We start from the raw sequence: 25,346 nt of genomic DNA, 5'->3' as shown, positions 1-25,346 counted from the left end.
GGAGCGAGTCTCTTCCCTTTTTCCCCATTCTGAAAATATTTGTTACTAAGTGCCAGCTGTGGGCCATCTGCCCCTCGTCAGGGTCAGAGGCCCGGCATGAATGACAGACAAGGGGAGAGGGGTAGAAGGTCCCAGGCAGCCCCCTTGGTCACGAGGACTCGTGCTGCCAGGAGCCCCCAGCGGGGCTGCCTCCCTCAGGGTGATGAGCTGGGCCCCCGGCCCCCCTGCTCACCTCAGGACGTAGTTGACGCACATGATGCACTGGGGCTGCAGGTTGCGCGGGTTGTAGATGACGGTCCCCTGTGTCTCCAGCCACACGTAGCCCCCGTGCTTGGCGAGCATTCGGTACTGGCCACTCACCACCTGGCCCTTGGTACACACTGGGGAAAGACACGGAGCATGAGGTCTCCGGGTACGCCATGGGGTGGAGCAGCCGTGTGCAGGGGACAGGGAGGACTGGCCGCAGGACAGCAGGGACCTGGGAACGTGAGCTGGCGGGCTGCTCTCTGCTCTAAACAAAGGCGAGAGAGGCTGGGAGAGACTGAATGTCTTGGCCGAGGCTGTCCGGGCTCCCAGACTGGCTCTGCTCTGGGCACAGACGTGAGCAGGTCCTTCCCTCCCTTCCTCCTGCATGGGGCTCAATGGGCGGAAGCCCCTCGCTGAGGGCCACTCCAGGTGGTGGGGGGTCAAAGCAGCTGGGAGAAAGCCCGACCCCAGGGCTGCCCTCTGCAACAGCCCTACCACCCACACCCTGCTTCTGGACAAATGCAGGGGTTCTGGTTTTGGTTTTGTGTTTTAAATGATGTCCTTAGTTATTCCAGGCCAGCTGTCAGGCCTGCCACCTTCGGGGCCATAGAAGGTTTATGACGTCCGACAAGGGCAGAGGCAGGTCACCCTGCCCCACCGCTGGGGTGGAGAAAGGACAGAGCCCCAGGAGCGTGCACAGCTCCAAGGTAAGCCCATCACCCTCCTCCTCCTCCCGACTGCCCAGCGGGGCTGCCTGCCAGTGGCTTTGTCCCTCTTCCAGATTGATCTCAACATTCATTTAATGTTGTTTTTCCTGTCTGAGAACACTGGGGAAGGGGGCCTATGTCCCAGCCTGCTCTCTTCACCTGTCTAGAATGCTCCAACTGCTCCCATTAAAAAGGCATCAATACATCCTGTATAGTGGATTAACAGTGGAACCTCTGGTGTTCTCTGAACTGCCCATTTGCCGTGATTCCTTGGGAACTCATTCTTTAGAGCTCGAGCTCAGAAGCCCCCAGACTTCGGGAACTTGGGAAGAAGCATGAGAGACGGGGTGGGAGAGTGGGAAAGGAACGGCCCCACGTGGGTTTGGTTTCCTGTTCTGCAAGATGGGTTCCTGATAATGCCAGTGGTAACCACGGTCACTATTAGCCACCCAGAGACCACTGCTGTCGGCGCTGAGGGCTAAGTGCACCTGCCTGGCCCATCACGTATACAAACGCTGGCTGACTACCGCTGACAAGGATTGTAGAGGACAAGCCATCTCCTTCCCAAAGCTACTGACATGTAGAAGGGGTCTTCACACATTCATGGGTATGCCTATTGTATTGTAAACACTATGCGTGGCCCTCAGACATCTTTTGCACCAAGATAAACATCTTTGAGTCCACTTCCTCTGAATTTGCTGAAGCTCCTCTGCACAGTGCCCAGGCCCCGTGTGTTACATGTGTGTAGGTTACGTCCTGAGGGCCACGCGGGAGAATTCCCAAGTTCTCTGCCAACACCAAGAGTCTCCTCCATTGTCAGGTTCATGGGCTTCCTCCCCAGCCTCTGGCCCTGTACGGCTGGGGAGTCCAGCTCGGCTCGTGCTAATGCTGCCTGTACTTTTTTACACTGAAGACTAACTTGGCACATTTGACTCTCCTTCAGAAAACGTAATTAGCAGCCAAGAACTATAGGCAACCTAAGTGTCTATCAGCTGAGGGATGGAGAAAGAAAAGTGGTACACATACACAATAGAGTACTCTTCAAGCACGAAAAGGCTGGAATCTTGTCTTTCGCAACAACATGGAGTGGAGGGTGTTTAGTGGAATAAGCCAGGAAGAAGGGACTCTGTGATGTCACTCCTAAGCAGAGTCCAGATGTGCTGCTCTCGCAGGAGTCGAGAGCAGAAAGGGGGTGAGAAGAAGCTGGGAGGGCAGGGGGAGGGGCTGAGTAATGGGTTCTCCATTACAGTTAGGAGTAAGAAATTCTGGTGTTCTACTGCACGGTGGGGTAACTACAGATAATGCCAGTACACTGTGTATTTTTCTAAAAAAAAAAAAAAATGATAAGTGATTGAGGGAGTAGATACTTTTACCCTGATTTGAACATTACACAGTGTATACATATGGTGCCCATAAATAGGAACAATTTTTATGTCTCAAACATAAAATTTCAAAAGTAAAAACTTAAAATCACCTGCGAGGTGTAGGAATTACCGTCACTTAGATTTGTACGGTGCTTTGCAGGGTCCCAAACTGTCTCCTAAGATGAATTCATTTCTGCAAGGCAATTAGAACAGCGCCTGGCACATAAAGCGTTCTCACGACTTCAGTTAATACGCGAGACCAAGGCGCTCCATGACGACTCCCACATTCTATCTGCAGAGACCACCCAGTGGTTGGCTGGAAGACCCCTCAGTGGAGACTCTCACCTAGGGGTAGAGTCTAAATTACAGACTCCTGGGCTAAGCCCTATTTATTTATTTCTCAAAGCCAATTGTTCTCAATAAAAACGTATCTGTTTTAAGCACACAGTTCAACGAGTTTGAACACATGTACACGCTTAGGTAACTGGCACCACCCTGAAGGTATAGTACTTTTCTGTCACTCCCTCAAATTCTCTATGCCTCCTGGCAGTCAGCTCCCAGTGCCACCCCCGATTCCAGGCAACCCCTGGTCTGCTTTGGGACTCTATTGAAATGACCCTCTCCAGGTGTTCATGTACGTGGAGTCAGATGAGGGTATGTGCTCTTTTGCGTCTGGCTTCTTGACACTCTGTGTCAAGGTTTGTCTGAGACTCGTCACACTGTTGTAGGTATTCCTCATTCCTTCATTTTCCTTGCTGAGTAGTATTTCATTACAAGGATGTTCCACACTTAGTCTGACATCCCCTGCTGCTGTGCGTGTGTGTTCAGTCTGATGATGGTGAATAACACTGCCACCAACATCTGTCTACAATTCATGCGAACATGCATTTCCACTTATTGGGTGTAGCCAGGAGACCAATGCTTCATTTATCCAATACGTGTTTGACTATGCTTCCCATAGAAGCAGCTGCCAACTTATTTTCCAAAGTGGCTGTATCATCCTGGTCTACTCCTTCTAACAAAGCCCTGTGCCGCAGTGAGGACGCACAGCAGCTTCTTTTGAGACCAAGAGACTAGGGCCAGAGGGGCTGTGACTGGCTTGGCGTCACACGGGACACCAGTGGCAGAGTCTGGCCGAGACAGCGGGGCTTCTGGCCACCAGTACCTGGCACGTGCGCTCTGTCACCTGCACCGGGAAGACTAAGTTCACAGAGGCTTCTGTCCAGCCATCACACCCCCCTCGATGGGGCCACGCTGATCCCCCTTCGACCATGCCATCGAGGGCCCCTGCTGCAGTAAGATGATCCTTGCACAATTTCAAGTGCCTGCTGTTAACTTATTTAGATGGTTCTTGATGCAAACCAAACTTGGGACCCTGCTGCTTTTTGATGAAACAGCACGGCAAGCCAAGGTTTTAACTGCATTTCTAGCAATTGCAGGCGAGGGCCTGCTCTGTCAGGGGAATATAATTAATACCAGCTCCCTAATCATCTGCTCGTTAATGCCAGCCTCGGTGAGGGCTCTGCTACTCAGTAGATAGGAAAATGAGATTAAAGGCCATAAAAAACCTAAGAGCACATCATGTCCTCGCACAACAAAGAGAAACTGGCCCCTCCCCCTCACAACAATGTACGAATTATTCATCCATTTGGAAATGGTGGCTTTCCACAGCCCAAGACAGAGCGTCCCCCACAAGTACACCTGGGCCAGCCACATGTCTGCGCCTCCTGGGCCCTGACGGCAGAAGGGTGGGGCTGCAGCTTTGTTTGCAGAAACCCCAAGAGGTACAAGCAAGAGGGCCGTCTGTGATGACTGACGCTCACCCAACTTCCAACCTGCACAGCTTTCCCTTGCTGGTGCAGGACTGAGCTCCGGGCAGCTTTCCCCAGCTCCACTGGGGCAGGGGCGAGGCCTGGGGTTTCTAGTTGTGCTAGGAATTACCTTGAAGTGTGGCCCAGGCTTAAACAGCATAAAAAGCACCACATTTTCCCAGACCTGAGTCCCAGGGCCTGCACGGCTCTGTCCACCTGTCCTTGCAGCAGGAGCACCAAAGGCACAAGGAACCTCCAGGGAGGGCAGGAGCCAGATCCTGCCACCTCTGAACTGGGGCAGGCTAGGGCTGGGTCACGTTCATGGGCATATGGATGCCCCTGATCCTCCCTCCCGCCATTCATGAGCCTCTGAATGCGACTCAGTCTAGGTTAGGTCTTGCCAGAGTGGAACAGCTTAGATATATAATTAACAGGCCCTATTGTACGACCTGGTAAAACCCAGCAGAAGCAGAGGAACCAATCAGAGAAGGACTCTCTCCTCAAGAGAGCTAACACTGCTGGCAGCCAGCTTAGGGGGTGGTCTGTCTCCCGGACAGCTCTGCTGTGGAGGCCATTCATAACGCAGGTTTCTTTCCAGCTACAGAGCCAAGTCAACCCCCCCTGCCCCCGACGCCAGCACTGGGTACGAGGCCCAGGGAACAGTTCTCTTTGAGACCCACGGCTGCTGGGCACCTGTGCTACCTTCCCTTTGGTTCACCCCACCCTCTCCGGCCTAACACAAGTGCCTGTTCCTGAACTGCCCTAGCCACCTCCTCACAGGCAGGTGGACCTGCACCAGCAGCACAGGCCTGGCTGCTCTGTGCGGTGCTGTGTCTCTCCCCACAGGGCAGTGCACAGCTGCTGCCCAGACTGCCGGGCGCACAGGGTGCACAGTGGAGGCGGAGCACAGGGCCTGGGATTCAGCTCCCCCTCCACTCTCCGCGCCGCGTGCCTTGGCGGGGTCGTGTCTCCCTGGAGGAGAGGTTCCTTTGCTATTTGCATGAAGGTGTCCCACAGGCTGGCGGCCGCCTTGGTTCTCTACCCGATCTCGGGGGCCTGGGATTGGGATGACCCAGCCTTCCACGTCGCCAATGACACCCCACAAAGGCCAGATGCCACAGGAAGCTGCACAGGGCACGCCTGCAACTCACGGTTCTGGTGGCTTTTGGTCATGCTCTCAGAGTCCAGGGCATGGTAGAACTCGTAGGCCGAGCGTCCCAGCAGCTCCTCGGGGTGATAGCCAATCAGCTCTGTGATTCTGAAAACAAAACCAGAGCAGCGTGAAGGGAAGAAAGACCTTGGCAGAGCCCATGGGCAGGGGGTGGAGGGGGTAAACCTAGAGGACCCACCCAATGCACACATTCAGAGGAACACAGTCCAGACTTCCTGGCCGTGCCATGGTTCCAAGTAGAAAAACATTGTGCTCATCTGCAACTGTGGGTCCACTGGACCCCCTCTGTTCCCGCCCTTCAAGTCAGGACTGGAGGGAGGAAAAGCAGAGTTCTGGGGGTTCCTCCTCTGCATTGCGCCCGCTACACACAAACGCCAGCTCAACACGAGCCAGCGATCACCCATGTCCGACGCCTAAGTTCTGCAGATATGGGGTTGGGGATCGAGGGAGGGCAGACAGGTGCCTAATGTCTGCACGAGTGTCCAGGGACACAGCAGGAATGATGACCGGGCCTCTTCCTGACGAGACCAAGCTCACGCTAGCAGAGGGTGGGGGATGAGGGCCCAGGTGGGGACGCAGCATCAGAACTGTAGGAGCAGGAGCTGGGCAGGGGTGGCCTGGCCTGGCCTTAAATCTTTCTTTTTTCTTTCTTTTTTTTTTTTTTTTTTTGACAGGCAGAGTGGACAGTGAGAGAGAGAGAGACAGAGAGAAAGGTCTTCCTTTTTCCATTGGTTCACCCTCCAATGGCCACTGCAGCCAGCGCACCGTGCTGATCCGAAGCCAGGAGCCAGGTGCTTCTCCTGGTCTCCCATGCGGTACAGGGCCCAAGCACTTGGGCCATCCTCCACTGCCTTCCTGGGCCACAGCAGAGAGCTGGACTGGAAGAGGGGCAACCGGGACAGGATCGGTGCCCCGACCGGGACTAGAACCCAGTGTGCCGGCGCCGCAGGCGGAGGATTAGCCTATTGAGCCACGGCGCCAGCCCTGGCCTTAAATCTTCACTTCCCTGGATGCTACTCCCACCCAAGGGCTGCCAGTACCTCAAGAACACCAGGTGTGTCTCCCATGGCTGCTCCTACCTGCCTGCCTCCCGGCCACCCCACTTCGAGGAAAGAAACAAGGGCAGGAGGTGAGAGAAGCAGCACTGTAAGTTCACTGTCATGGAAACGCGACACTCTGATCTGCAGCTGTCAAATGACAGAGCCTGGCTGTCCCCAGCGTCCCTTCCTTCATTCCACCACAAACGTGGGGGGCACTAGGAGCCGCTTAACCCCCCCGGGGACCTCTGCCGTGTGCTGGCATCATTGAAACAAACGGCTCCCTGCTCAAGAACCATCCGATATGGCTGCCATCCCCCGTCACGGCCGAGTATCGTGGTTCACTGCCTTGTGTCACGGGCCCGTCACCGTGAGCAGGGGCATCAGGTGCTCATCGCCCCCGAGGACGTGGCGTCTGGGGAGCAACAGCGAGGAGAGGAAAGCAGAATCAGGAAGCAGAGTGGGGCTGCCCATCTTCTTGCCCCGTTAAGGGGGCTCCTTGCATATGTGTGTCAGGCTACCCGGCCCCCGACACTCTCCCATCCTGCCTCCCCCTACTGAAGCGTCGGTTTTCCCTCGTGCCCGCTGCATCCAGAGGGCACTCTGCCTACCAAAAACCTCCCCTGCAGAGCACAGCCTTCCTCCGCCACACCACTGGCCACTGACCCCTCTGCAGCCAGCCCCACGCCCTCTGTGCCCACAGCGGGCACACGCATTCTGGGCAGCAGGGTCTTAGGACTCTCTTCTAGCCTCTTCTCCAAGCACTTCTCCCGGAGCCCTCACCCACATCTCCCCGTGAAGTCCTAGCAGGCACGCGTAATGTCACCGAGGAATCCTAGCTCCTGAGGCACTGTGCTCGGGGATCACTGCCTCCAGTGGGGGCTTAAATACCCAAGCAGCAGATCAGCCTTGCCCATCCCTGCTCTGTGGAGGAACCTGGCACCAAGGCTCTCTCTCTGGGAAACAGCAATGTCTAGGGTGCACACAAGCCTCGGCGGGAGCCGTCTTGAGATATGCCCCGTCCGCCCTCCGCTCTGGGAGGAGTGTGGCTGGGAGGTGGGCAAAGGAGGCGGGTCCTCGGCCTGGGCGAGAGCCTCAGGTCAAAGCCTTCGTCAAACAAGGGGCAGCTCAACAGGGCTGAGAGGCTTAGGCCTCAGCTGATTCAGCCCAAGAGAGATTTCCCTGCGATTCTGCCGCCAGCCGCGGGGCCACAGGATTTGTCCCCTCACTGGGCTCTGTGCAGAGGGGTCTGAACTCACAATGGACACGTTCCCTGCATCCTGACCCTGGGGCCGGCCCCCAGTGCACGCTAGGTGAGGGAGAGAGGGGACAACAAGGAGATGGATGTGCTGGCCATACCCCAACTTTCCTGCCGGGTCTAGCTGCTTGCGATGCCCGCATTCCGCATCAGAGTGTTAGTTTGAATCCCTGCTGCTCCCTCCCTAGCGCTCCTGCTAAGGCACCTGGGAAAGTGGTGGGAGATGGCCCAAGTGCTTGAGCCCCTGCTAGGCAGGTGGGAGACCAGGATGAAGCTCCCGGCTCCGGCCTGGCCCAGTGTGGGCCGTGGTGGCTATTTGGGGAGTGAACCAGCAGATAGAAGACCTCTTGGTCTCCCCCTCTCTTACTCTGCCTTTCAAATAAATAAATAAATAAATAAGTACTGTTTAAGAAAAAGAAAAGAGAACTGCCTTAGCCTGGGGATCAGCTCTGATCAGTGTGTGACCTGATCCCCGCCGGCCCTGCTGGCGATGGCTGGCAGTGACGGGTACCCTGGCTTGCCAGGTAAACTGCTGCTCTTCCTGGGCAGGTCTAGACGTTTGGACAGCTCCTCAAAATTGGGTCTACAGGCATTCTGGAAAGACAGGGTTCTACTCCCTGAAGGAATTAAATTTCCTTTGCCGATTAGAATCTCTAAATGAAAATGTCCAATGTAAATATTACAATCAGCCTCATAATAAAATGCTTTTTATCTAATTAATGTATCACCCATTCAAAGGCACACAATGGGCTTGCCTTGGAAGTAACAAACAAACCGCCGACTTCAGAACTGCCAGATCTCATCCCAGTCGCAGCCTGCATTTATCTTGTCAACTAAAACAAATATTTAATGTCTGGTTCTTCATGCCTTTAAACAGACCACTGGAAGAACTGGGAAACACACATATGCCGGACACAATTGCAGAACGTCCGCGCTGTCAAACTTCACAAAGCCAGGAGGTCCCATCTGAAGGCTCCTGGTCATTCGCCCCCTGGGCAGGCCTGGAGACGCCAGTGGGGAGGTCAACGAACCAGCACTTGTTTATGCCCAGCCGGGACCAGCCCCCGGAGCCAGGCTATGAAGATGGTCTCAGCTGCTCTCTCTCCAGCCGGGGCAGGTCAACTCGCTTTTTCTTTCTAATTAAGGCCCCAACTCCCCCCATCCCAGAACTGGGGAAAAATCAATTTGAGGGGGTCACCCATACATTTAAAAGTCAACTCGGGCTGTCCTGTTGGAAAAGGAGAGAGAAATGTAAAAGGACCTAATTTACCAGACTTTAAAAAGCAAGACAGAGGCTGCTCTGTAATAGCAACGTGGAAGAGGCAGCAGACCAAGAATGAAGAACAGAGACACAGAGAGAGGCAGCCACGCAGAAGCAGAGGAAGAAAGCAAGCTCACACGCACAGCACCAGGGGTTGGTGTGAGCCCATGCAAAGGTGCACACTGCCCTTAGCTCTGGACCTCGGAGTGAGATGGGCCTTCAACATGCAAAGTGAGAGGCCTGTCTGCACTGCCTGCATCCAATAAGGACAGCGGTTCCAGCTGCTCCACTTCCCATCCAGCTCCCTGCTAACGCACCTGGGAAAGCAGCAGAAGATGGCTCAAGTGCTTGGCCCCATGCACCCACATGGGAGACTTGGTTGGAGTTCCCTCCCTCATTTTCTGTAACTCTTCCTTTTAAATAAATCAATCTTAGAAAAATGCAAAATGAGTTGTTCCTGGCTCCTCAACTGCCCTTCGCCCTTACAAACGTGCAGGAGCTCCGTTCACAGCGGGCGGCCAAGGCCGAGAGCGAGGAGGACGCTTACTCCGTGGCCACCAATCAGTGCTGGCCCCTGCAGGGGCACAGGAAATCCAGTTGCAGCCTCAGCCCGGGGGCAGAGCAGCCAGGCTCCCTGACTTGGCAAGCAAGGACTGGCTGCAGTGGCCACTTCTGTATCTCACACAAATAAAGGATTTGCTAAGTGAACTAATCACGTAACCAAGATGGCTGGGGAGTATTTAAATGATTTCAGAGGATAAAAGTGTTAAGGGCTTTGGAAACATCTATTTGTTTTCCAAAGAGTGTATTTGCTACTAAAACTTACATGGGAGGCTGCTCTTCCTGCCACCCTCCGGGGAACAGCCTCTCCCAGACAGCACTCATGTCACCTCATTTTGCTTCCATGTGACAAAGCGTGTAAGCGATAGTGCCGCATGCCCTCATCATATACAGACGTTTCACCAACTCAGACTTCAGTGTCTTCTGCTAATTTTAATATGAGGGCACTTCAAAACATTCATGGAAATGGAGTTAAAAGGTGGTAAGTGCATTTTGGTGCAAAAAAAAAACCCCTGAAATCCATGCACATGAGAAGTTGATGGAAAATGCATACTGTTTAAAAAATAAAACTGTGCATGGGTTTCCAAAGTTTTTGCACCAAAATTATCTTTTAATCCCGCATTTCCACAAACTTTTTGACTCTCCATCATCTATTTTTATCCAGTTAAGCCTGGTGTCTTCCTCAACTCTGAGTATTATAGCTAAGAATTACAGCTATATGAAACCCCCACATGCAGCTGTGCAGTCAATGGGAAGCCGATTTCACATCCTGTCCATGTGACATGTCACAGGGCACCCAGGGGCTGATTTTATACCTAGCAAAGTGTCCCTGGCTGGATGTTGAGCAGAGCCTGCTCCAAGCGCTACCATAAGCCATGGCTGCCTTTTATCACCCTGATGCCTCCAAGCAGAAAGAGGCAACTTGCCTTGAATTTTTGCAAGAGAGAAGCAGATCATGTAGAAGGAATAATGTTGGAATAGTGAGGCCTATTGAAGCTTGGAACGAACTCCAAAGAGAATTTGTAGACCTCCTTCCTCCAGGAGTTCTTCGGCATCCTAAATTAGGCAGGACAACAGGTTAGCACTAAGTCTTATGGACTCAAACTCAAGAAGTCTGAATTCAGAACCCTGCAACCAAGGACAAGGAGGGTACCTAAATTTCTTTCTAACTCGGGGATCTAAAGAAAAGCACCCTACTCAGTTAAGATGTGAAGAGAAAGGCACACATATACGTCTGCAAGAATAGAATATTCTGACTATATAGGAAATTAAATACATCTAATATATTAATCTGAAAGATTGCCTTGAATTTAAGATGGCATCCATTCCTAAAAAGAAAATTAAAGAGAATCTATTAAATTTATCTCAGTATGCAGTGAAACTATCCAATCTCTTGCTACCAATTTGCAAAACGCCTTCCAGCTGTGTGTGTGTCTGTGTTTCACAATCCAGGGGGCTCTCCATGATTTTCTTTATTGGCGTTCTCTTTATGATCCTCAATGTTTCCCTCATTTTTGCTATCTTTGCTTTCCCAGCTTCTTTGTACAAAAGGAATTCATCACGAGTTTTTTCCATAGAATCTGAAATGCAGGCATCCTAACTGGTTACACTGTGATTCCTGATGTCAGGAAACAGGATTGCCTCGGAATTCCTTAATTGTAAAGATTATATGCACCTGTTTTGTTTTTAGAAACTCTCACTGTAATTGTGATACCTTTCCCACCTCCAGTGATCCTGCTCCTGGCCACGTAATTTTTATTACTTCTAAGATACAGGAAGACTTGTGAAACTAACAAAGTTCGCAGTGGGATTCCCCGAGAGTTACAGCCTTGACGGAGTCCTGCTCCAGGTTTTCTCTGTTGCCAGCAGATGGCACCTCTACATGAACTTAAGAGCTTTAACTTTGAAGTTAAACTACTTGGGACCAATTTCCGTCTTCCTTTTGGGTGAATGGAATGTTCTGTGTTGTACTATTCACTGTAGTTTAATTAAGTTGCTTGTGTCACAAACTCTAAACTCCTAGAGATCAGGAATCATCTTTTCTTCTTTGATATGATAGTCTCTGGCACCGGGTTACATGCTCAGTGATTACAGTTGATTGCCTGGTTACTCTCTGTATCCTAAGACACCAGTAACACTTTTGGCTTGAGTCATCAATGAAGATGGCACATCAATAACAGCGATACAGAGGACTCTCTTTTTCTTAACCTGTCCATTCAACTGTGTTCCCTTTCAGAGCCATCGATCATATATATACATATACATATACATATACGTATACGTATACATATACATCTACATATGGAACATGCCAATGTGACACTGAAGAAGTCTCAGATTTTGGAGTATTTATTTTCCGATTAGGGATGCTTAACTGGTATCATCTATGCCAACATTCCAAAGGTTAAGAATCTAACTCTGAAACACTTCTGGTCCCAAGCATTCTGGATAAGGAACAGTCACCCTGTATATATAAATGAGACAGATACAGACCTCATTACCGACTTTTGAAGATATTTACCACATGATGTGAGCATCATGAATACAGGATTTAACGTGGTCCTCTGACTTTTAGTAAAGGGAGGACAGATGCATTTTGAATCTCCTGTACTCCTTCACTCGATTTCCTGTGCTTCCGAATACATTGTTGTGGGTTCAGCAGATGTTGTGAACCTGTGACTCAGGAGCCGAGTCCCCGCCTCTCTCTGCTTTCTTCCTCCCCATCCTCTCTTTTCTACCCTAACCTCTTTTTTGTTTGCCGGGCTATGTCTGCGGCCTCAGTGTACCTGAGGGATGTATCCAGCAGCCTCAGAACTGATTCTGTGGATTCTAATTGCCTTCCCCAGATTCATTTCCATGTCCTTTATGGGAAAACTGCCCCCTTTGTGGGAAACCCCAGCCCATCATGTATGGCAGGAGTCATTAACCCAGAGAATTCTTGATGAACATGGAGAACCCCAGCTCCCATGTGCTATCACACGTAGCTGTTGATTTTTAAAGCAGTTATCTCAGAAGGGTATGAAGAGAATGTGTGTGTGTGTAAATGCTTGTGTGCAGACACAGACACACACACACATACACACACACACGCTCCCCATGTCAATATAGAGAAGGAAACCAATACAAGCCACCAAAACCAAAACCATCTCAACCTTCATCATAGCAATTGAGAAACAACGCCGAGGGATTAAGAACTTAAAATAGTCACTTCATAAACTGTCTAAGCCATGTCCGTGCCCTTGTCAACTAATCTGCTAATCGGTTCAACACGACTTGTGTGTGGCACAGCATTCTCTGTCTTTGAACGCCTCTCCTGCATCTCCCCCACAGCCCTGGAGTCAGGGCCGGGGCCGGGGAATGAGCTTTCTTCAAAGACTCTGCTGCCAGTCCAGTGTGCCCTGCAGAGAAGCCATTTGTCCCAGCGCTGGGTCACAGAGCCCTGCGTCACAGGTTCCTTTAAGCTCCTGCCTACACCTCCTTACCAGTCCTGAACCCAGGCAAGAACCGAGCCTGGTGTCTCTCCCCTTTCTGTATATGTTTCCTCTCCAGCCATTTTTAGGTTCCCCAGTTCTGTATTTTCCCGCCTCTTCTTTTATCCAAATCTGAGTGCTTTCAGAAAATCACCTGAAACTCACCCAGTGCAAGATAGTGAAGGGCTGAAAACCCGGCATCACCCTTTCCGGGGGATGCTTCTCCTCCATTTATCGAGACATAGTCACTGAAACCCAGAATTCTCTGGGTTTTCTGCACCCCACCCCCGCCGTCTGTTATCCAGGGTGACAGCTATTTTCCAGGACGGCGGGGCTTTCCAGGGCCTGTGGAGTTGCACTCGACTGTGCTTGGCTCCTGGTGCTCTGTCCAGCTTCCCGCACCCACCGCACTGAGGCTGCACCCAGGCTGTGTGGCTACGGTCGCCTGAGCACCCCCTCACCCCTTAGCTGGTGCTACGCCAGCTGCACACTGGGGTTTCCCTGGTTCCCTCAGAAGGCTACTGAGAGGGTACATAGAACAAAAGCGTATTTTTTGCCTAGGACATTCATCGGATAACTTTATGCATAACCGGCTTCCTCTGGTGTCTGCCCCGAAGTGCTTTCTCTCTCATTACCACCACCACCATGGTGATCAGCTCGAGAGGGCCCACATCCTCACATGTGCCTTTTCCTCCCTCTGACCTCAGAGCAGAGAACCACCCGCTACCTCCACCAGCCTTGAGTCCTGGCCCTGTTGTGGTCAGAACTGGGAGGAGGGAATGACTCGCGGCTACTCTGGGCAAAGTTCTGGAATGGTGCCGCACGTGGTAGCCCATGCCGCCGGCCAGCAGCAGGTCAGGCTGGAGTCAGAGCCTCTCCCGGAAAGCATGTCGAAAGGTCCAAACACGGAGACTCCCAGGAGGCTTCTTGCCATTGCTTCTCTCTTACCTCCTGCCTTGACCTCCCCCAAGAATCCCTGCTAAACTCAAGATCACTGCTGAGGGCATTTTAGTGGCTGGGGCCTGGGAGAAGGGAGGAGAGGTCACCAGCAAGACACTCAGCACCCCACAAAGAACCAGGTGCCCAGGGGACGTCCACTGGTGAGGAAAGGGAGATGAGCCTGTGGGAGCTGCAAGGAGTCCCCTGCCAGGGTGGGCGGCCAAGGTGGTTCCTTGCTGGTGGGCTCTCCTTCCTCTCCCAGGTCCAGCCCCCAGATGCCTCCAGAAGTGATCGTGGCCCTGGGTTTAGTGGGGGGACTGAGTTTTGGGTAGAGGTCCAGGATGGGAGGCTAAGATGAAGCAAGAGCAAGAAGCATCATGGGTGATACAAGGTTTGCATTTCTCAAAGTGCCGGCGCAGCCAGTATCCCATCTCCACGGTTAAGAAGGGGGCCCTGCTCTCTCAGAGTCTGAGTCCTAGAAGATGACAGAGCAGTGGCAGGAGTCCGGGGTGAGAGAGAATTGCCCAGGAGCTGTGACTCCAGCTGCTGTGCAAAGCTGAGCTCAGCCTGGAGCTCTCAGCCCTGAAGGGCTGGGTGGCATCTAACCCCATGCCCAGTCTACCCAGGCCCGGTCTGTTCTCCTGGCTTTCCCCTCCCCCCGAACAGGTTGCCGCTCAGTACTTCCTCTGCCTACCTCCTGATCAGTCTCCTCCCCTTCCTCTCCGTGCCCCCTTGCCCCCCACCCCAGAGGCAGGACAGTGCAGGGGCGGGGATAGGAGGTAGGAGCTGCGGTGCAGTTGGAATACCCCTTCCTGTGACAGCCTAGGCCTCTTCCCCACCTGTGCTAGCCCTCAGCAGACCTTATCCATACAGCTCTACGACCTCTCCCAATGATTGTAACAAAGCACGAATGCAGGCCAGAGCCCGCACGGAACATTTAACGCTGGGTTTGAACCTAGGCCGCCGGCCCCAGAGACCACGCTCTTGCCACTGTTATGCGGCTTCAAGAAATTCCAGTTGGGTCTGGCATTAGCTCCCATCATCCAAGAGCCTGGACAAGGGCCAGCATGGGGGATGCACACAGGAGCCGCACAGGCTGGGAGAAAAGCTCAGCCGGCCATGGACAAGAATGAGGGAAGCCAGGAAGCCTCCTGGCCAGAACCCAGTGCCCTCGGCTGCCCCGCAATCAGAAGCAGGAATCTCTCTGACCTTTGTCTCCTGGGGCAGCAGAGGGCTCTGCAAATGGCCTTAGGAGCCCGATACATACATGGAGAGATCTGCACACATGACAAGGGTGACAGGAGAGCTACCCCCAGAACAGCACTGCACACAGGCCCTGCAGCTGTGTCAATGGAAGACTCCAACCAAGTATGGGGCTGGGGACCCCTGGGGGGCTCTAATGAAAGAGTGACCCAGGCCCCACGACATCTGTGCCCCAGGTTCATCCCTTCAACACAGGCACGAGCACACACACGCGTGCAGGGCGCCCCGTCCCTGTGCACCACACACACCCGGGCCCCACCTGTCGTCGCAGTAGGTGAACTTCATGTCCATGCTATGGCGGCTCAGGAAAGTCTTGCTGTCCAGGGGAATGTCCATGTGGGATGGGTGCTGGATCGGTTCACACATGATGATGAGGCAGGAGAGCAGGGGCTCCTTGTAGCCACAGAGACTGCTGTGGGGAGGGCAGTTGTTGTAGACTTTCACCTGGCCAGTGCAGTGCAAGACCTGAGGACCAGCAACAGAGGGTCAGACGTGCAGCCAAGGGCACTGGGGCTGAGACGGTGCCCCTCCCTGGCCTGATGCCATCCTACCTTCCAGGTGGCTGACTTGAGGTTGACAGTCCGTCCCCTGTTGGTGACCGTGCACTTCATCCTCATGAAGAAGTCCCGCTCTGTGGACATGTCTTTGCTTTTCTTCCCAAAACCAGAGCCTGGATGGGGAAGGGAGCCAGGCGGCCTTAGTTCCACACTTACATTCACAACACTACAGCTTTCTGGGCAGCTTTCTGCTTGTATTCCCCACACTTCTGCTCTCTTAGCACCTGCAGCCTGCCGGGAACACTGAGGGCCACCTTGGCCTATGGACCACTGGTTTCTCATCTCCAGCCTGTCTTCTCAGCGGGAGGGCGCGTGCACTCCTGAGAGGTGGGAGCTGCTCTGCCATTTGATTTCCCACTGCACCTAGGTCATGGTCAGTGGCCACTTGGCAGCAGCAAGGAAGCGCTTCCCTATTAGCGGCAATCTCGGCAAATCTCTCCCAGGGCAGGCCGGGTTCTGCTGCAAGAACTACTGCAAGTTACCGCAGTGAGTGCAGTGCCAGCCGAGTCTCGTTCATGTCCTAGTCCTGCCTATACCAGCATCCCTGGCCCCCGCCTAGCATCACAGAACAATCCAGACTCTTGCTTCAGTCACATTCCTCCCTCCGGGAAAGCCATCAGCTTCCCCACCTACACTTCCAGAAGGCCTTGACTGATTGACATATTCCCAAAAAGCGGTGCATCAAAAGCACTGTGGCCCCCTAGAAACAAACTTACACACCTTAAGGGAGCCCACCAAGTAACAGACTGAAAGGTTAACACTTTCTTTTATAAAGAGAGAAAACCCCTTTGTAAAGAAAGAAAATGGTAAAATCATCTCTCCCCTCCTTACTTAGGTTTCTCTCCATTCTAATATTCACAGGTAGTGCCTGCATATGGTGCTCTGTACCTCCTATCTTGGGGCCGAGTCCTATTACCAGGAACAGCCCAGGGGTTGGGGAGTCATCTGCGGCTGCTGGGTTGGGGCACTGTTATGGTCTCCTAACTTGCTAACCTCCAGCTTCTCCGGGTTCTGACATCAGCGTGTTCTTTCTACGTGTAACTCCCAGATCTCCCCAGCCCTGCTCAGATACCCCCATTAGCTCCCTGCTGTCTACAGGCTAAAGCTCAAGGCCCTCCGCCTGGCCTTCAAAGCCTTCCACGGTCTGCTTTGTTGCCTTATCTGCCCGCAGAAAACCACATCAACCCTTTGCCTCCAGGTCCCGAGTCCACCTTCAGGCCGGCACCCTCGGTGACGAGCTGCTGACTCACCACGCCTGAGTGCCCTGATAGAGGGACCGGCAGATCTAAAGTTCTCAGATACACAGAGCTCACTGGGCTGTGAATCACGGCGCTGGGGCGCTGGAGGGTCCTAGCCCTCGCCTACTCCAATACCGTCAATTTCCACCAGAGAAGTGAGGTGCTTCGTGCAGGCCTCAAAGTCGAGCTGTGTCTGTGGTCAGCGGCTGCACTGAGACCGAGACCCCCAGGGCTAACAGGTTTCTGGACACAGAAGAACCCAGAGCTTTGGTTTTCTCATGTTTTAAGCACCTGTTGGGGAAGTGATCCAGAAAGTCTGGGACAGCCCCTCGCCCACAGAAACAAACACTCTGAACAGCACACACTTTCAGGTTATTAAACAGCTCATGGGGATGCTCTTTGGCCTGGGGCCCTGGGAGCCAGGTGGGCCCAGGCCCCCGAGCTGGGAGAGCAGAAGGCCTGGATGGGAGGCTGTTGCTGGTGGTGGTGGAAGGTGAGGCTGCTGTAACACTGCACCTTGCAGGTGTAGACATGGCCTGCAGGTTCACTGTGTGACAAGGGAGGTGGCAAGGCCACTGACATGTCTGCTTTTGCAGACTAGCAAAAGCCCTTCTGCGCTCTCTAGGCTGGGAAGGCACACACGCCACAGCAGGGACAGATGACAGACACGACAGAGGAAGTCCAGGTGTGGGCAGTGACAGACCCTCAGGTCCAAAGGGGACTCTTGGAACCACCGGGCCTCACGCCAGTCTCTCGGTAACATCTCCAGTTGTGTCTTGAGTTGAATGTGCCTGGTGACAAGCTGTGGAGCCCCACTGTGACTGTGACTGCAAAGTGCTTTCTGTTCAGGGTGGACCCTCTTGTCCACTGGCAGCTGTGAGACTCTCCTCCAGGTAGGAGCCAGACCCTTCACATCCCTTCTCCATCTCACCTGCCTGCCCTAGGCCTCATCCCCAGAGCAGCAGACTCAGCCCAGGGCCCCCACAGTAGCTGTTCTCTACAGGTGGTCCTAAGCATGCCACTGCCTTTCGTGGTACCCTCCCGTGCTAAGTCAGGGTTGCCCTGTAATTTGCTTTAATCAACAAATGGGGTAGAAGTGATGCTGTGCCAGTGTCGGGACTGAGTCTTGAGAAGGCCTGGCAGTGTCCACTCTGGGGAGCCCGAGCTGCTGCACAGGAAGTCTGGCCACCCTGAGGACGGTGTGTGCAGGGGCAGAGGCTCTGAGCCTCCACGCAGTGAAGGAGCCACAAGGCTCGCCCAGCCCCAGAGCAGATCCCGGGATCCAGCCACTTGCCACAGGCTGCCAATCCAGCCTGATCCAGCCCCCAGAGGACTGCAGGCCAGCTGACATCACAAGGAGCCGAAGATCTGTCCTCAGAACACACAGAAACCTGAACGGAAGGACACTGTTGGTTTCGACCTTACGTGTTGAGTGGTTTGTTCTACAGGAACCAACAGCTCTGACAGCTGCCTGGGCATAGGCGGGTTTACTGGTCTGGGCAGAGATGCCTGGCTCCTAGCTGATGCAACCTCCTGGAGACGGCATCCTAGCCCAAAGGCAGGCCGTGGAGCGAGACCCCAGGCATCCCACGCAGCCAGCAGGAGCTGTTTCTGAGCATGGGACCCTCTCGGCACCTGCGGTGTCATCTCATAGACTGCACACCTACAGCAAAAGGTGGTCAGTCCAGTTCCAGTGTCTTAGCAATGTCAGATTCCCGGGTGTCATAATGGCCATCAGCTGTCTTGCCTACACTTGCAAGCAAAGGGAAGGCAGCGTTCCCCTGCAGATGGGCCAAGAAGGAAGGAGACACGCAGGACTTTACCACTTTTGAGAGTCAGGTTCTCTCGGATCTCCTCGTGGTCACAGGGGTGGGTGAAGTCAAAGATGCTGTGCCCCGTCAGCTCCACCTGTTTTGGAAACAAAGTTAGGCTTTGTCATTGCTGATGCCGCAGGAAGAGACTCCAGCTCTGGAGCCAGGAAGGACGCATCAGGTCCGCTCACAGACCCAGAGACACCCAGAGGGACGACAGACGAGGCAGGGACATGATTCACGGCGGTGGCTTATAGATCCAGCTGGAGCACTGTCCAGCGGCATCCAGGTATAACTGCCATGGGCAACACCAAACCCAGTGCCACGGAGCGGGCAGTGTGGTGCCGAGGCTTGTGGCCTGGAGTCAGCGAGGGTCCCGGTGGGTGTGTGCGGGAGCAGGTCGAGGGGATTGTGACCAGCGTCTGCCACGAATTCCTAGCCACCCCTCCCACCACGGAAACACCTTCCCATCGTGAAATACCCGGAGGAGGCTGTCACCTGGGTGAGTCCCATGAACTTGCTGATGTTTTCCGACAGGAAGATCATGTCGCCATCCTGGGTCACCACGGCGATGAAGCCCTCCAAGGCTTTCAGGTACAAGTTATCCATCTGCTGGTCAGCCTCGGCTTCAGACTCATTTTCTGAGCACACTGGAGAGAGAGGGGGTGGACGGCCTGCGTGAATGTGGTGTTAACACAGACGTGACTGGCATGGACAGACACCTGGCAGGGAGGGGTCAAGGGCACTGCGTGGACTTTGCTGGAAATACAGTGCCCACCACGTGGCCAACCCCCAGGCCCTGACTGAGGGCACCTTACGGGGGCTTGGCAGTGTCACTGGAGCAGCAGGAAGATCTTAGCTGGGGCTGTACACCTAGCAACACCACTCACTAAGCGTGCTTCATTCCCTTCACAGACCTACGAGACAGGTCCGACTCTTACATTCTACAGGGCAGGCTTTGGCCCTGGATGGAAGGGCTGGAGAGCTGGCAAGCCCTGACACTGAATCCAGAAGCCACGCTCAGCCTCTAACAGGCGCTGAGGTCAAACACAGACTCTCCTAGAGCAGCTCCTATCAGGCTGGGACCTCGGCTAAGGAACTTCCTCTTTGCACATCGGTTTCCTCATTAGCTAAAGGAAATGGCCATTCCTATCTCTTGGGATTGTGGGGATTAAATAATAACATGAAGTGCTGTAGACGGCACCAACGACTGCCAATTGTTTCTCCCTTCTGCCATCTCTACGTTCACAGCCCAGGCAGGGACCATGCAGCCCCCCGGGACGCAGAGTGAAATAAAAACCCCAGGGCATCACAGCTGGGTGCCCAAGGTGAGAGGCAGATGGTAAGTGCTTTTGGGGTCAGGGGAGTGGGGTCACCTCCGGGTGACCAGAAACAGCCGTGCTGAAGCCGGGGATGTGAGATGGCTCATGGAGACGATGTCTCTGGGGACAGTGAAAGGAGGAGGGCTCTCCAGGCCTGACAGGGCTGAGCTGGCTCTCGACAGCACGTGGGGCCCGAGGGAGGAGATCCTAATTCCCAGCCCAGTGGCCTGCAGGGGCTCAGCCCCCAGGCAAAGGAGCAAGGGCACGGCAGGCAGACGAAAGGCCGGCAATCTGGCGATGGCACGCAGGACGGTCAAAACAGAGGCGGCCACTGCACCGGGGCGGACTGGACAGGGGCGGTGCGGGCAAACCACCCACACTCTGAGAGCCCGGGCCCCTCAGGTACACCTCTGCCATCTGCAGAACACAGACGTTGCTCACAGTCCAGCCAAAACGCCTTGGGGGCCCAGGCTCTGGGTTTTCATCCTGAGACAACAGGATGTATTTCAGCCCCTCTTGTATCCTCCTCCTCCATTACTTGACTCCAAACACACCTTTACTTATAAATATTTATATTTGGTCCTCTGGGGTTTAAACCTCAGTAGCAGTGTACCCTGCTTGATTTGCAGCACAAGAGATCAGGAAGTGAGGTGTCCCTTGTAAAAGCCAACACACACTTTAACTAAAGGAGTCTAGGGAGAACAAAACGTAGCCAGCTGTACGGGCCACTCGGCCAGGGCGCATGGGCACTGGGCAGTGAGGTTCAAGGGCCTTTTTGCAAGGGTGCTGGTTTATTTCATTTTCCTTTTCCTCAAGCTCTAACTTGAAGCTCTAGGCTATCTGCCATTACTCCCGATGAACAGGAAAAAAAAAAAAAAATCCACGTTAGGAGATGTTCCTACCAAGGGGTTTCGATGGCACCGCTGGGGACCAGGCATCAGAGCACGGACCGGGGTCACAGCTGCGGCTCTTTCTCCACAGGCCCTCAAAGCACAGAGCTGTATCGCCATGGCCACTCTGTTTTGCTAATGCGACATGGCACAACCAATTGAGGGAAAGTCTTTGCTCTTCACACCCTGGCCGGGGCAGTCAGCCCTATGTAGGGGAGGACCCTATGGGAACTGCCTTACACCGCACCCCCAGCTGACCCCTGAGAGGGTCTGTCTCAGCTAACTAGTCAGCCGGACTCACGGAGAAATCCCAGTTCAGGTGTGGGTGATGCAGCTGCCAATGTCAATGTCCCACAGTGGCTGTGGAAGAGACAGTGACTCAGCCCAGAGCCTTCTGAATCACCCGGAGGACTGGCGAAAGCCAAGACTTCTGGGCCCAGCAGGGTGGCACGATTTGCAGGGCCCAGAGCAAAGGAAAAATGCAGGACCGCTTATGGAAAGATCACACCAAACCTGAAGCTGAGTGTGGACACGGCTGAGACTGCCCAGGCTACTCCCCAGGAAGCCAGGCTGTGGAAGGGCCCTCCCCCGAGAGTGTCCCATTCTGTGGGACCCAGGTGGCCCAAGGAATCTGCCTTCTGAGACGCTTGCATTTGACGTAGATGCTGTTGCTCCCAGGAGCACATGCTGAGAAGCCCTGCCTTAACTCAGACTCCCACAAGTGACCCTGACGTTGGGGATATTAGTCTACTGTGGACTTACTGGGGAGTGGGCAGGAAGAGTTGTGGGCGCCATTTAAAAATCACAGGCCATCGGTGACTGCCTTCTCTAGATGAGCAGAGGCAGCCCTGTGGTTTCTGGTCTATCGAGGAGCAATTTTCTCTTCTATTTCTTTGATCTCAGTGGTAACATTGACTTCAAAATCTGGAGTAGTCCAAAAACAATCCTATTTGGGCTAACTGGGCCCAGAGGAAATAGTTTTGCTGAACACTTCCTGTTTTGAACAGTTCCAGTACAACCAAACTGGTGTCCCCCTGTGCCTAGCACACCTGCTCCCAGGAGGTAGCGGAATCCGCTCTACCAGCCCGTCAGCCCACTTCTGAGAGGGAGGGAGAGAGGTCTAGAAGGGAAACCGAGCACCATGGAAGGGAAGTCAGAGGCTGCAGGACCAGGAAGCCAGCAGCCAGCCCCAGGGACCACGAGACAGCAGCACTACTTGCTCCCACAGTATCTGCTTATCCTCCAGGGAGCTCCTGGGATCCTGGCTTGGAAATCAGGGTGAATGCTGCAGAGCCAGGAGGCAGGGCATCACCAAGGGGCTCCCATCACATCCCGACACATTTCTAACATGTCATTCACATCGGAATAGCCTTAGGTATACGGGCAAATGCACGTACCCTTTCCATAGTTATCCAGCTTCTACTGTGTGCGCGCCCTGGGCTAGGCACAAAACAACCAGTCCCTGTGGTGATAGTGGTGGTGGTGGGGGGTGGGGGGTGACAAAGACTGCTGGAAGGTTGCACAATAATCAAGAGTTAAACCCCAGGGCCAGCGCTATGGCGTAGTGGGTAAAGCTGCTGCCTGCAGTGCCGGCATCCCAGATGGGAGCCAGTTCGAGTCCCAGCTACTCCACTTCTGATTCAGCTCCCTGCTCATGTGCCTCGGAAAGCAGTGGAGGATGACCCAAGTGCTTTAAAGTATTTTCTGGCCAGCACCGCGGCTCACTAGGCTAATTCTCTGCCTGCGGCGCCAGCACACCGGGTTCTAGTCCCTGTTAGGGTGCCGGATTCTGTCCCGGTTGCTCTTCTTCCAGTCCAGCTCTCTGCTGTGGCCCGGGAAGGCAGTGGAGGATGGCCCAAGTGCTTTAAAATATTTTCTGGCCAGCACCGCGGCTCACTAGGCTAATTCTCTGCCTGCGGCGCCAGCACACCGGGTTCTAGTCCCTGTTAGGGTGCTGGATTCTGTCCCGGCTGCCCCTCTTCCAGTCCAGCTCTCTGCTGTGGCCCGGGAAGGCCGTGGAGGATGGCCCAAGTGCTTGGGCCCTGCACCTGCATGGGAGACCAGGAGGAAGCACCTGGCTCCTGGCTTCGGATCGGTGCAGCATGCTGGCCGTAGCAGCCATTTGGGGGTGAACCAGCAGAAAAGGAAGACCTTTCTCTCTGCCTCTCTCTCTCTCTCTGTCTAACTCTGCCTGTCAAAAAAATAAAAAATTAAATAAAAATAAAAAGAGACAAACCTTGAGTGCAGACTACAGTGAGGAGCCCACAGTGGGGCCTCAGCCGGCTGCTGATGGGATCACTAAGCTGCCCCAGGGTCTAGTGTCCAAGACTCGCTTTATGCGAACCAGTGGCCAGTGGCACTCCGCTGGGATGGAATACGCCCTGCGTGGGGAGTTCAGGATTCTTCAATGCTCAAAATAGGCCTGGTAAACAGCTTTGATGACTTTCCACGTCCAGGATATGCACCGGCTGAAGCTTCGGAGCACTTTTTCCGGAGTATCGCTCATTTCCTTTAGGCAGCACCACCCATGTGGGGCGGGAGGGCATGGGCACAAGGAGCTGGGCATCTGGGGTGAGCAGGCAGGCAGGGCAGATGCCTCCCAACTGGGTCCCTGAGACCAGGTGGCTGCCTCCCAGTTCATCCCAGCATGGACCTTTGTCTCTCTCTTTCCTACTCTGTGAAGTTCCAGGGCTGCTCCGGCTCTGCTCTAAGCCTTCCTGGCTCAGCTGTGCCAGGCGGATACTGCTTCGCTATCGTTCTCAACACCATCCCTTTAAGTCCCACCACCAGCAGCCTTGGGCCATGCTCCCACTTCCTGCAGAAGGAGTAGGACCCCATCTGAGTTAGCTGGGCTCCCAGGAAGCCCTGCAGTCCCCCTTCTGCGATTACTGTGCAACCTCTGATCCTAGCACAGGACTGGGCCAGGGAAACCCTGTCAATGCCCAGGCTTCTGGTTTAATGAAGGGAACAACCTGACCAAGGTCAGCACCTCCGAGGCAGCGGCTGCTCGCTGCCCCTGACGGCCTCGCGTCAATCAGCTTGTTGGCCTCTTTCCAAACAGGAGAGAAAGGCCTTGGTTCGGAGGGGGTTAGGAGAGGGGCTGGGACAAACGGGGCAGGAGGTGTGTGTGAGAAGAACCTGGAAGCAGGGGCCCTAAGAGGGCGCCAGAAAGCACACGCACCCCGCCTTTGCTGCCCAGCAAGGTCACAGCAAGGACTTCACCACGGCTCGCCCCACGTTTTCATGTCTCTCCCTTCCTGGTCTAGCGATCGGGAACTCATAATCTCTCCTGTGAACGCTGATGTTCTCCCCAGGCAAATGCCAGCGACTCCAAAATAAACCTGACATTTCTCTTCAGAAACCTCGCTGGGCGTTGGTCTCCGGCGCGCTCCTGGACAAATCCCATTTCGCCGTGTCTGAGCGCCGGGACGCCCACTTTGCCCTTGGCACTGTGCACAGGAGCAGATTCTGCACTTGGGGCCCTCGCTGGCTGCCCTGGCCAGAGGACCATCGAGTGGGGTTCCCACTGAGGTTCCCGTCAGAGCGAGCCCTGGGCCGGGCCCAGCCGGGACGCTATTGTTTGGCTCGGCTTCCTGCGATACGGATCTCACTCGGCCGCCCAGACCCACAGCCCGGCTTTCTCAGTGCCGGAGGCTTCCTCTCCAACATTCCCACACAGAGTGGCCTACTGTGAGAATCAAAGGGCAGCGTGTTACTAAGTAAAGCAGCAGCTGTGCTGAGGCAAAACCTGGTATTTGTTAGCCTTTTGAACGCTGAGGTATGCAACCGGCCATTTCCTATTGCTCAGTGCGCCGAGGCTGGCACCCACCTCTGTTGGCAAGGCTTAAGTCGGGACGCTGGGGCTGCTCTGGGCTTGGGAAAGCCGAGGGCAGCTTTGCGTTCTGACAGAGTTCGCGGGCAGGGAGCGTGGCCTCTGGGTTTTCTCGGACAGTGACTTCAAGAAGTCAGTGGGCCTGTTCGCATCGTTTTTGTTTCTAAGTGCTCCCTTGCTCAGCACAGGCGCAGGCCTCCCTGGTCTCCCGTAGTCTCAGCCCTCACACAGCCCTGCAGGCCAAGCACTGGCAGTCCCCTGGGTGCTGACGAGGAGACGTCGACTCAACCAGCGAGGAGAGAGGTGTGTGCAAGGTTGCAGAGCAGCCACACTGAGACCCGAAGGCTGCTCCAGCTGCCCACAACCCTGCACTTGTTTCCGTCATGCTGCCCGCACCACACAGAACAAACTACGGGGTGTTTGCTTTTTTTTTTTTTCCCCCTAAAGAGCCTGCCTCATGCAGTTTCTGAAAATCCATTTCAACAGCCAGTCTGGAGAGCGGGCGGCAGGAGCCTGGGAGAGAGGCAGAGGAAGGGGGCTCTTGAGCTGCCACCGCCACTTCCCCTCCGCTGTGTTCATCTCCTGACAGCTTGTCCGTCAAGGACACC

At 54.3% G+C, this 25,346-nt stretch overlaps 1 protein-coding gene across 1 annotated transcript in view; it reads right to left on the bottom strand.

The window, feature by feature from the left end:
• EPAS1 (endothelial PAS domain protein 1) overlaps positions 1 to 25,346 on the bottom strand; it is a 79,786-nt gene that overhangs the window by 7,469 nt on the left and 46,971 nt on the right. Inside the window, exons 3-8 of the mRNA XM_062209379.1 lie at positions 19,193 to 19,344; positions 18,707 to 18,791; positions 15,640 to 15,758; positions 15,348 to 15,553; positions 5,280 to 5,386; positions 233 to 380 (exon numbers count right to left, since the gene is read on the bottom strand). Of these exons, the coding sequence (XP_062065363.1) occupies positions 233 to 380; positions 5,280 to 5,386; positions 15,348 to 15,553; positions 15,640 to 15,758; positions 18,707 to 18,791; positions 19,193 to 19,344 (817 nt within the window). The remainder of the gene's footprint in view (positions 1 to 232; positions 381 to 5,279; positions 5,387 to 15,347; positions 15,554 to 15,639; positions 15,759 to 18,706; positions 18,792 to 19,192; positions 19,345 to 25,346) is intronic.

The sequence above is a fragment of the Lepus europaeus genome, chromosome 13 (genome assembly GCF_033115175.1).
Source record: "Lepus europaeus isolate LE1 chromosome 13, mLepTim1.pri, whole genome shotgun sequence".
NCBI classification, from domain to species: domain Eukaryota; kingdom Metazoa; phylum Chordata; class Mammalia; order Lagomorpha; family Leporidae; genus Lepus; species Lepus europaeus.
This window is presented reverse-complemented; position numbering and strand designations above follow the sequence as displayed.